Raw genomic sequence first — 13,085 nt, 5'->3', positions numbered from 1 at the left:
GTGTGTGTGTGTGTGTGTTTGAGCATGGCCTCACCACAGGAAAATTCTGTCACACAACACATGAATCTATTGATTGAAGTATTAGATAAATAAAATAGCTATTGTAGAGGTATATGCATTACTTCAAAGGGAAAAGTTTAATGAGTTAATTTAACCCCTTACAAAAGTTAAAACTTAGTTTATAAATAAGGAATCAAAATGAGAAAATGGGTTTATTAGCAATTTAGGACTAGCAATTTTATGGGAGGTCTTTTAGTGGACATGGAACTTGAGAGAGAGGTTAACTAGCTGAGTTCTGATATATATATATATATATATATATATATAATATATATATATATCCATATATAGTCTGTATAGTCTGTCTAAAAGTTTCCTTAGAGTATTTTGGGGGTGACAAAGACCCACTTCGGGAATTTTGCACACGTCCTATCTATTTGAGAAAGATTATGCTAATTAAGTATGAAGAGATTTAAAGAAGCTATTGCAGTAAGTAGTGTGAGAATAATTTTAGCTACGGATCTGTAATACAGACCATTTTACATATGAGTAGATTATGGCTTAGAAAGATGAATTTACTCAGGATCACATTCTTAAGTGGCCGAGTCTGCTTAACTCTGGTGATGGTTTTTCCACAGTGAATTGATAAGTACAAGAACAAATGAGGAAGGGGAGGAACATACTAGGTCACACCCAAGAGTCAATTATGGCATGATTGCATGAGCATTTAGGAATCTGTGATATGAGACATATCACCTGTATTCTCAATAGGACATACAAAACAAGTTATGCTTTGGAAGGAAAAAGAAAGTGTTTTTGGCTATCTATCTATGTCTATGTCTATGTCTATGTCTATGTCTATGTCTATGTCTATGTCTATGTCTATGTCTATATTTATATCTATATATCTATATCTGGGGAAAGTGATGTCACTTTAGAAAGGGCATAACAGAACCTAGCATGATGGTCCAGATCTGTGATCCCAGTATAGGAAAAGGGAGAGTTTGCTTTGATCATTCTGTGTCTCACAGTAAAAACCAAAGTCAATCAAGCAAAAACAATAGCATGAATGCAAAACATGGCACCATACGAGGACAAAATAGGCTATGAAATGTGGAAGATGATTAACACTGAGGCAACCTCCCTACACCAGATAGTCTTTTCCTTGCCTTGCCCCATACCCCCAAGGAAGAAATGCTCAGCATGACCAGCCAGAGGTGAATGCCTTTTATACAGCTGTAGACAAAGGGAGCATACAGATTGTTAGTGGCTAACTCGGTGGCTCTCTGATGTGTTGAAATGAAGGAACACTCTAGAACTACTATGTTAGAGTAGAGAAAAATTAGAAAGGCATTTTTACAGGCTCATCTTCCTACAATAATACACTGCTCTGAATACATTTCCTTGGTTGTACCCTGAACACACCTTATGCTTATTATAATTTGTCATCTTATGTGTTCCTGGTCACCCCTTCCCAAGATTCCTTAAATAGAAATCTACTCATTATTTTCATTAAATTTCTATTTATAGAGTCCAGTCTAGGTCTAAAGAAATCCTTTTCTCTACTCTAGCCCCTAGGATTTCCCTTCTGAAATCTTGAAATATCCATTTTAGTGGTAACATCTGGTTTGTCAATTAAAGTTTACACATTGGTATGGTAGTGAAATATCTATAATGCAAATTTTCTGTAATGCAGATCCAAACAACAGTTTTTTCTAAAGTGTTGCTGTTTCTAGCCTCAAGATAGATTCACTAATATTAATAAATAAGTTGGCAGAAGCTAGTCCAGTTCTAATGTTTTTTCCAATTTCAATAATTCATTGATACCCATTAGTTTTGATTTTTGTTCTATTTAGCATTACAAAAAGCTAATGGAATTCAAGTCTATAATTTTTTCTGCTAACAACAAGGAAGGATAGATATCAAACAAAGAAGGGCTTAGAATTTTTCAGAGTGAATTATGATTTCTTATTTTTATATTTATCTATTGTCTTTAGAGGTGATGGTTGAATTTCTATTTTTTAGCTAGAAATATGCTCTCACATTTTATTCATCTTCTCTCTGAGATGAGCAGCATAGAGACTATCCTCCCTCAATAGCTTTTCTAATCTGCACTTTTTATTAGACAGGAAAACTTCTGTTTCCTAGATGACTCTGCTTTCCTAGACACTTGTGTCGTTATTTAAATCAACATACATTTACTAAATAAGTATAATATTAGTTACTAGGAAAATGATAGAAATGACAATATGCATCAAATATTCTACATAGAAAGAATTTATAATCAGACCACTAAGCTGGGAATGATAGTGGTAAATGATTAGAAAAGGGAACCCAGTGACACATTGTTGAGTATTATGAACACCAACAAGAAGAAAAGACAAGAAAGGTAATGAAAGGTATTGGAATACATAAAGTGGAGGGGGTATCTGGAAGAAAACAGGATTTGTATTTACTATTTTGAGAAAAGGAGAAAATATTGCTCTGGATGAGAGAATGGCACCAGTTGTAGAAAATATCAGGTGGCTATTTGGTTTTAGTTCTACTTCTTAGTGTATATCGAGGAATAATCTGACCATCAATTTAGAAAGTATAATTTTGTCTGACTGCTAGCATTCTAGTGCCAAATAACTGAGTATACTCTGCAATCATTCTATAAACATGTGTCCTTATACCCACAGATAAGTATAGTCTTCACCCCTCTTAAAGGAAACTTCTGAAAATAGGCAAGAGACCACTATAAAACAACAACAAAACCTACAGCCAATCAAAGTGTAGATCTTTGGAGCCAAGTCTTAATGGATACCTCTACAAAACACCCCTGTGCCTAAGATCAGAGAACACTGCTGAAGAGAGGAGAGGATTGTAAAAGCCAAGGGAAAGGGGAGTTTTCTTTGAGATTGTGCCTCTTCATAGCATCAGAAGAAACAACTATAAAGCCTCGAAAACATGACTTTCCAAATATGAGTTGACCCTGGATGACATCAATGGACATTGCAAATTGGATTAGAAACAGCCCACAAGGTCTCAACCATTCACAAGGAAGTAGGCAGATGAGGAAATTTGGGAGTGGGAAAGGTGCCCTTCCTGAGGGAAGACCAGGTCAACTGATTGTTCAGTGCCTAAGAGTCAGTCCTGAAAGCACACATACAGGTAACGTAATACAGACTAAACAAGTTATAGTTAGGAATATATGTGTAATATATATGTGTATAATATACATATACATACATATAAACATTTGCATGCTATAACAATCAGTGAAAAAAGAGGCCAGCAATTTGAAGGTGAGTGCAGTGGGGTTTCTGGAAGAATTTGGAGGGAAGAAAAGGAAAGAATTGTAATTATATTTTTAAAATATTACTTGTGTGGTAAACAAACAAATATAATACTGAAGGTACAAATGCAGAACTGATAGATGAAGACAAAGTCAGAGCCAGGAGGAGGTCTCTCAAGAAGAATCAAGGGAATTAGCAGTATTGAAGCTGCCTCACAGGAAGAACCTGTACCTGAAATACTGTTTGAGATCCTGTAAACCAAAATGCCTGCTTCACACCAAGGTTAATAATCTACATGGATCAGGTAAATCCCTCTGGGCAGTGCCTATGTTTCTTTCTTTCCAAGTTACCTATTAAAACATAAAGATTCCTGAGAGGCAGACTTAGGCAGCTTCTTGATTGTTTGCTGGGAACACGACAGACACTTAACACTCTATTAAAAATATATTACTCATTTTTCCACCTCTACTTTTTTCACCACTCATAATTTATAGAATTGCCAAATTTTGAACCTGAGAAAAACACAGGTGAGAATAGCGTTTTCAAGTGGGTGTAGCAAGTGGTTGAATAATAAACTGGATTGAGGCTATTCACAATAATAGGGTAGAAAGACTCTTTAATTTTCAATTAAACTGCTTCTGTCAGAAGGTGCAAAAGGTTTCAATTTTTCAAACAGAAGCCTGCCTGTTGCGATCTGAACCCTACAGAGTCTGTATTACATTAACTAAATTCAAAGCTTGACTACACTGCCTTCAGAACCCTGGTTCCTTGAAATTTGAAATAATTAAGATTATACTAATACATGAGAGTAAAACAGCTGAGGTGCAAAATAGCAGGTGTGGTGTCAAAAACTTTGCAAGAATATTCCTTTTGAGGAAAACAAAGTGTTTCAAAGGTGATGACCTTACAGTTATGCCTCTAGGTGTAATGGTCCTGATAGCAAAGTTAGATTCAATGAATTGATTGCATTACCAAAAATTATACAGTTGTGTTGAGCAAAAAATCCTACGTAACCTGGGTATGTATCTGTATCTAACTACACATACAGATACTTAGATCCTTTTATCTGATTGTATCTACTTCTTAGGTTGCCATGAGAACTACATTGGCTAACACATGTGAAGAACATAGTGGTTGATGTATAGTGGGAAAACAATTCATATTATTTTTGTTATGAAAAGTTGCTATTCCTGAGTTTGTTTGTTTTTTTAAATTCTAATTACAATATAAAAACCCGGGACTCTTAAAGATAATTTGTACTACACTCACCATTTTATAGGTGGAAATGCTTTGAGAAGTTAATTTTCAACCCCACAGTCACATAGCAGGTGCCAGTGTTAGGGCTGTGCTGGGAGGCTCTGATTCCATTCCAGTACTCTCAGAGCACATAGTGAGTGACTGCTGACAGGGAAACCTAAAGACTTCTCAAAAATTGTGAAGATTCTAGGGGGACTTATCTTTCTTTCTTTAAAGAACATCTGGGTTCACATGGTCATTCTTTATCTCAATCTGCAAATGGTTACAAATCTATACTTCTCTTTGCTGAGTGTCTCAATCCTCTCCCAAGCCACAGAGAATCAGAGACACATGAAAGTCCTGGAGTGAGCACTTTTTGTAGTCCATCTAGGTAAGTTCCTATCCTCTGTAAATCGCTCTGATATTGCCATTGTAGCCACTCTACCATCACACTGGCTAGCCATGAACATACACACGAAACCATAACCAGGCAGCTCTGTGTATTCAGCCACATAGAATCATTATTGAAAATGGACAGTACAACCCTTAAAGGTATTCCTAAGAAGCTCTGAGGTTTTACTATTATTTCAGAAAAACAAAATTCCCATGTTTATGGGAAATTACAGTAAATTGTGGAGTCAGAGAGAAACATTTGGCTTCCAGCATTGTCAACAGTGGCTTGTGTGATTTGGGGCAATACACTTTTTTTTTTTTTTTTTTTTGCTCTTAAAACTAGCAAGACAATTAGTGAGGTAGTGAAAGACATTTCTGTTTGAATTTGAGGACAAGGCTGTGTGAGTACTCAGCATTACACATGCCCACACAGAGATGCAGTATGGCTCCCATCTCTTATGTACACACTTTACAGGTCAGACTGCGTGACTACCTCCCTTTCTCTCTCCAGGACACTTAACAACTAAAATCTCAAAATTAATTTCAAACATATAAGGAAGCTTCAGATTATTTATTGCTTACAAGATAATGATAATAGTGTTTTATTTTAGCAAAAGTCTAGTGCTCACATTCACATAGGAATTTCTTTCGTATACTAATACTGCAGTATGGACTGTACATACATTGGTGTATACTTGGAAGCAAGGCTAAATAAATTCAAAAGTAGAGACTATTGATTCAATAGTACTTATGTCATTTTAAGAAAAGCTCTTCTCTAGTGAAGACCCAAAGAGCAAGACCCATTAGCAAGCTGGGAAGACACCCTTGCCAGGACTCAGCTCATCTGGGCTTTCACCTGGGGCTTTATCTCAATTCTAAGGTACATACATTTTTGTTGTTTAATTTACCTGACATTTGGTACTGGCAGCCCAAGATAACTTAAGTAGCAGAGTTCCCATGTTTCCAGCCTCATAGACTCAAAGTTGTGGGTACCCATTAATAAGATTATACCAGATGGAAGGTCATTTGCTCTCTTCTAAGAACTCACTGATATGAAAAAAAAGACAGCCCATATTAGAAAAAAAAACAGAACAATAAAACTTTAGATGCAGAAATTTTATAGATTGATATGTTTATGGATCCTGCATGTAAACATGAAGAAATTACATACTGAATGGATTTGGTTTTAAAAACAGAGCTTCTGTCATCCACAGAGGGTCTAGTGAGGTCCCATGCAGGTGTCCCAGCTGTCAGTCCATAGACCATGAGCTCCCACTAGTTCTGGCTAGCTGTCTCTGTGGTTTCCCCCATCTTGCTCTTGACCCCTCTTGTTCATGTGATTCCCTCCTCCCTCCTTCAACTGAACTCCAGGAGCTCAGCCCAGTGCTTGGCTGTAGGTCACTGCATCTGCTTCCATCAGTTACTGGATGCAGGTTCTTGATCTGTTGTGGGGGCAGGGCACAGCTGGCAGTATCACCAGGACCTATCCCAGGGACCTATCCCTGGCTCTTTGGAACCATTTCCTGTAGAGGGATACCTTGCTCAGCCTTGATACAAGGGGTGAGGGACTTGGTCTTGCCTCAATTTGGTATGCCAAATTTTGTTGACACCCCAAGAAAGGCCTTAACCCTGCTGAGGATTGGGTGGGGGTGGGAAGAAGGGGAGGTGAGAGAGGGCAGGAGAAGGGGAGGGAGGAGGAATTGGGGTTGGTATGTAAAATGAATGTTTTACATAAAAATGTTGGCATAAAAATAGGGCTTCTGGCCCGGCACATGCCTTTAATCCCAGAACTCAGGAGGCAGAGGCAGGCGGATCTCTGTGAGTTCAAGACCAGCCTGGTCTCCAGAGAGAGTGCCAGGATGGGCTCCAAAGCTACACAGAAAAACCCTGTCTCAAGAAACCAAAAAAAAAAAAAAAAAAATAGGGCTCCTGGGACATGGTTTTTGTGGGTTTATTTCTACATGCAAAATATTTAGAGTCTCTAAGCTTCAGATTATTTATTGCTCAAATGGAGATAATAATAGTATCAGCCTCAGGAGTATAGAAAAAGTACAAAGCAGATCAAGATTAGAGTGAAGAAAACACTGGATACAGCCAACTGTCATGCAAGGGTTGTGAATTCTGTGTTGTTTATAATTTTCATACTACTCATACTATTACGTAGAAGTAAGAAACTTCCCTACTCCCAACTCAATTCTTATTTTGAGTTTTTTTAAATGTTCTTCATAATAGCAGGTATAGGTTCCAAGAACAAGAAATTGTGACAAGAAAGTGCCAAGGTACTTTTAACAATGATCAAGGCTTTTCTTATGTTTTCACTTACAATTCAATTTCCTGCTTCTCTACTTAGGATTCATATTGTCAGGGTTAAGTCTGATTTAAGGTGCCAAATTTCCTCTAAGAGTGTATTTCTTTTTATTAATCCTTTAATAAAGGATTGTACATACATTGTACATAATAAATGGAAATTTGTATTTGATGTTATTTACCTACTACTTCTCCTCCCAATTCCTCCAGACCAATTTCCACTGCTCCATCCCACCAACTTCCACTCTTTTCCCTTTTAAATAGTTCACCAAGGAGAATTTGTGCTGCCCATATACTCATGGGTATGGTGTGTCCCCTGGAATGTGGTTCACCTACAAGGAGCCACACTCTTAAAGAGAAATGACACTTCTGTTTCTAGAAGCCATCAGTAGCTCCTCAGTTAGGAGTGTGGTGAATCCCTCCAAACTCCATGCTAGAATGTTGTCTGGATGAGCACTTACCTCATCACAAACTCAGTTCCTGTTACAAATTTTACAGAACAAAAGTCTACCAGTGAGTATGATAAAAAAACATATTCAGCTCACTTGTGTTTTGCTATAAATGGGAGCAGTTAGAACAACTGTCTGTCAATATTTCCATCACTTTTAAAGGTCTGTAATCTGGGATATTTCTCACATACTTGTCTATCAACATAGGTAAATGATATTGTTTATAACAAGCTTTTGCTGGCCAATAGATTTTATGTAAGTATCTGAAGATAGTACTACCACTAACATAGCCATTACCACAACTTTCTTTAATGAGTGATTTGAGTAAATATAAAATATTGAGGTTTTCAACTTGACCAACCATCTGCCTGCTGTGTTTGAAAAGTCACCAAGTAGCATATATGGAAGAGTCATTCTAAGTAATATGTAAGTGAGAATAAATACTTGATTAAGTATATCTATGTGCTCAAGTGGGACAATAAATTTTGGGATCCCTTTTCTTCTAGAAACTGGCCTTATTTCACTGAATTTGTGAAAATCTGAGTCAGACTTCCAGGCAGATAGAGGCAATATGGTCAGAAAGGCAGAGAAATAATTTATTTATTTAAATAACAAACTATGTATTGTCTAGTTTAACATAATATGAAGCAAAGGATGAGGTTTGTACATCAGTGGCTAGGCATGTCTTTTGTAGCTATGAGGTCCTATGATCAATATCCAGCACCACAAATAAAAAAAACAATATATTATTAAGCCAAAAACCCACTAATTACAAAACAATGCAATTTAGAGTCTATGATTTAGGGATTGGAATGCTTTATCATGCAAGTGGCTAATTTAACCGCTAGTTGAATAACTCAACAAATTTTTGCTACTTTTGTTATATATTACACACACACACACACACACACTCTTAGGGTTCAAATATAAATCAAATTTAAGAGCTCTTAGTCTATAGGTGCTCCAAATTTTTTTCAGAGAAGACCATTATGTAAGACCATTTTAATTACCTTATACCTGAAATAATTAGATAGCTTCTAACTAACTGTTCTGGGTTTGTATTTTGTCAGCTCTAGTGCTTCATTTACTTAGGTAAATACATGCAAAGTGATATTATTCATCATTAACATTATTAAAGATGTCCATCTCTCATAGATATGCTCATAAAAGTTTTTCCCCAGTAGAAGCAATTAGGAGAAGCTACATACATTCATGAAAACCTTGACTTTGGGTAGACATTTCTAGAGTGTCACTTCTTTAATGTCAGTCACATTGTATTAAATAGAAATGTTCTACAGTAATACAGAAAATCACAACAACAAAAACCAAGTGTATCATCCTTAGTCAAAAAACTGTTGGGTGTTCTTCACCATTAGTAAGAATAGCACACAGATGATTGGTATTTGTTTAAAAAGTGCTGCCAATCAGGAAGAACTTGTTGCTTTTGAGCCTCAAAGTGAGCTGGTTATATTGATTGTTCATTCATATGTGCATAGAAAGAGACAAACTAGTGTTGGGCCAGAAAGCACAAATACATACAACAGGGAAACAAATAGTTTCAAGGACTCCAAAAATACCCCTGAAAAGAATCTATCCACTCCCCTGCCAACATGAAACTCATCCACTCTCCTCTTCTTACTTAGAATTCTATTAAATGTCTTTGGTGTAAAGATAATGAAATACTAAATTATCAATCAGTCTACAAATTATGTTAATAGGAAATTCTCTACTTTTGAGTCGAAGGTTAATTTGTATTTATCTCCAGTTTTTTTTCATTGTGTGAAACCATTCCTGCTTTTAAATCAGCTTTTAGTAATGAGGGAGAAAGAGAAGACAAGACTGTGGGCTTCAAAAGGAACAGCAATAATGCCCTAAAAACTTAACTCAACTTTGTTTTTATTTATCAAAGGATTTTCCTTGCAGAGGAGAAGCACCCATGATTTATGTAGTGCAGAAGAACTTTAATCTACGGCTCAGGAAAGGGTGCAAGAGCAGCTTGAAAATTACACTGAGCTTAATTACACTTAATGTGAATTATTCAGAAGTGCAGACAGAGACTAAAAATTTATTTCATACAAAGAAGCTTGACATTTTAATTGGTCCTTCAGAATAGAGACAAAACAATTTCCTCTCAAGAAAATTTACATCTTCCCTATCAGACCCACAGCCTCAGCCAAGCAGAACTTCATTAACAAGATTAACCATGCCAGTGTCTGCTCCATCAGGTGGAGGGCCCAGGTGAAAGCAGGAATGCAAAGTAATGATTGAGGCTTTCAATAGATACCACTGCTTTAAAGAAGCAAACAACAAAAGACTGTTGCACTGTACCTTGGTCATTAGCCATTTTGTCAGGGTGTTCCACTGTGGAGAGAAAAATAAATTATGTTATTGCAGTGTAGTGTTGCTTATGAAAAGTTGGCCTATCAAGTCCACAATGCTGTCATCATTTCTTTTGGATAATCAACCTGAAAATAATGTTTTTCTTGAATAAGTGTCTTCTAAAATCTAGTTGTCATGTTTTCCTAAACATAAACTCATTTTGTAATTGGAATTAAAATGGGATTGATAGTAAAATAATTGGAAAGAGCTACTATATCACATTTATTTGATGTAAGCACATATATATATATATATATATATATATATATAGTGAGAGAGAGAGAGAGAGAGAGTCTAAGTGTAAGTTTTAGACAATTCTTAATGAGTCTGGCAAACTATTGGGACATATGCAGTGGAATAACCTTCAGCGGGGTGTCCACCATCAATGAAATAACCATGATGACTCATTTCACAGCTGGAGAATTTGACTGTTGATTTGTTCACAACTACAAGAGTTGTGATTAATTAATGGTCACAAATTCCTTTTGAAATGTAAATATATTTCTAAACTTTTTAAAATCTGGCTTCTTTTCCTTAAGCAGAAGAAATTAAATACTAAGTCAATACTATCACAGTTCTAAATGCAGTCTTAAGGAATTTTTGGCCACTGTTCACTTTTGTAAATTTCCATCAATTGTTATGCATACCTCAATTTGAGTTTTGTGTCTTTGGAGCACATTTAACTAACTTGTACAAAAAGCTGACTTGCTTCTTAGATATGTTTCACTGAAACTTACAGAGAAATATCATGCATTAATTTACAATGTAGTCATTCATTCATTCTGTGTACCACTCTTGATGTGAGTCAATTACTATTGCTTGAACAAAAATAATAACCTAAAGCAAATATGGAGAGTTGACAGACAGCTGGGGTATTTTTGACAGGCCATTGTATTAAATATAGTCTGCATAGCAAATAATAAGATTTTTGTTTTGCTTGTTTTTTTTTTTTTTTTTTTTTGACCAGGTCTCTCTGCATGGACCTAGCTGTCCTGTCTCACTGAATAGGCCTGGTTGGCCTCCAGTTCACTGGTACCCTTTTGTCCCTGCCTCATGAGTGCTGAGATTAAGGACTTGCACCACCTCACCTAGGTGAGACCCAGCAGGATTTCTAACAACCATCTGTAGCTTGTGACAAATTATGCTGGGTTGTCAGAACCATTATGTCCTCATTCCGACAGTAGGGGTACAGAATATTTCAGGGACATAAGTAGTTACACAATGGGGAAGTGTACAAATTTGGGAATAAACACAGTACACATTTATGTCTAATGTAGTGATATGCTTAATAAGAGTATGGGGAATAATGTCAAAAAGGAACAAAAAGAAAAAATAGAGAAGAATGCCAAGTTCATTTTCTGTCCATCCTTTGATTGTTCCTTCAAACTGCTAATTGTATTGCTTTCATTGTCTGAAGTCCAAGATATTTTCAGTAAGTGACAAATGAATATACTGCCTCCATATTTGGTTTTCTGTTAGTAAAGTTACATTGGATATAATGTGAAATTTTTTTCAGGTTATAAAATATGTTCACTAGCTGGGTGCACTGGCCTATGCCTTTAGTCCCAGCACTATGTGAGTTCAATGCTAATCTAGTCTACATATCAACTTTCAGGCCAGCAATGTCTACATAGTAAGACTTTGTCTCAAAAAATTAATTTTCCAACAGAGACCAAATGGATTCTAATAGGTACTTTCTATCATTTGTGATTTGAATTTGTAATTGTTCATGTCATGTGACCAAAACTGCCAAGTATTTTGTCAAAATACAGTTTGAATTCTAAGCCACTCTCCCATAACCTGACACATAGCTTTTAGTGAATTTTATTTCTGGTTTTGTAAGAGTCATATTTTAAAATATCAATTAATGATTCCAGGAAAATAGATCATGCTCTACAGAGAATTCATGACTGAACACTCTGCTCCTTGGAGCATAAGAAGGGATGCTCTACCACTATAGAAGTTTTCTGTTATCTATTACTTTAGGAGTAACCTTCTTCCCTAGTGTATCACAAAGATAATTGCTATTTTTGGTTATCAACTTGATTAGATCTGGAACTAAAACCCAAGTGGCTGGGAACACTGGTAAAGGATTTTTGCTGATTGAGTCTTTTTCGGTGGGAAGAACCATTCTAAATTTGAATCTTTTAAGTTGGGAAGATCCAGTTTAAATTTGGGCCACACTTCTGGATGCAGCCAATGCAAAGGAAGAAGGAAGTGGATTCTTGGACTTTCTTTCGGGAGACAGCCACTGTTGAAATAGTAGGCCACATGTGGCAGGGAGGTGAGAATTTGCATATTCCTATGTGGTCAAAAAATCAAGTGAAACATTTACTTTAATTAAAATTTCAAATAAATAATTAGACATAGCACACATATATGCATATATGCTTTCTAATTATGTTTTTTATTTTAAATTCATCAGTGAGTACTTACCAAGTCTCCTAAACCCTCTGGCTGGTTGCTAATAGCAAAAGATACTCAAATCACAAGTACAAAATACTGCCAATTTGGCAAAGCCTGAGTACCAAAGAATGAGGCTTGGGGAAGCCTGCCTGGGGCATGATTTGCAAGGAAACATTTACCCATTAGCCAGTAGACTACAGAAACTTCCCTGGGCTTCAGGAAAACATCTGAACCTCTCTCCCTGTCAAGCAAGTTCACACACTGATGAACAGAGGCCTGCTTTTAAGCAACATTGGAAAGAGAAAACCTTCAATCAGAGAAATTCCATGATTTTGTCTTTGGTGTAGCTTTGGTTTACTGAGACATCAGATTTTTCATGATGGGTAATTTATTGGCCTTAAAACTTTTGTCATTTAATGTGACATAGGAAGTAAGTACATTTTTGCAGAACTCGGGTTTTATTAAAGGTAGGCAGCATTGTTTTTTTTTTTTTTGTGTGTGTGTGTAAGTAATTTACAATTTCCCAAAGACATGAAAAGATTATTTTATCATGTGAGCAAACTTTATTTACACAAGGACTATTATTCATAACATTAAATCAGTACATTAGACCTAATTCCTGTAGACCATTATAAAA

The 13,085-nt window shown here is 36.1% G+C and overlaps 1 protein-coding gene across 1 annotated transcript in view; it reads right to left on the bottom strand.

Moving 5' to 3' along the window:
• Positions 1-13,085, bottom strand: part of Dcc (DCC netrin 1 receptor) — a 1,088,579-nt gene that overhangs the window by 87,543 nt on the left and 987,951 nt on the right. Inside the window, exon 21 of the mRNA XM_035440067.1 lies at positions 9,992-10,024. Coding sequence (XP_035295958.1) covers positions 9,992-10,024 — 33 coding nt within the window. The remainder of the gene's footprint in view (positions 1-9,991; positions 10,025-13,085) is intronic.

This window comes from Cricetulus griseus, chromosome 2 (assembly GCF_003668045.3).
Source record: "Cricetulus griseus strain 17A/GY chromosome 2, alternate assembly CriGri-PICRH-1.0, whole genome shotgun sequence".
Taxonomy (NCBI): Eukaryota; Metazoa; Chordata; class Mammalia; order Rodentia; family Cricetidae; genus Cricetulus; species Cricetulus griseus.
This window is presented reverse-complemented; position numbering and strand designations above follow the sequence as displayed.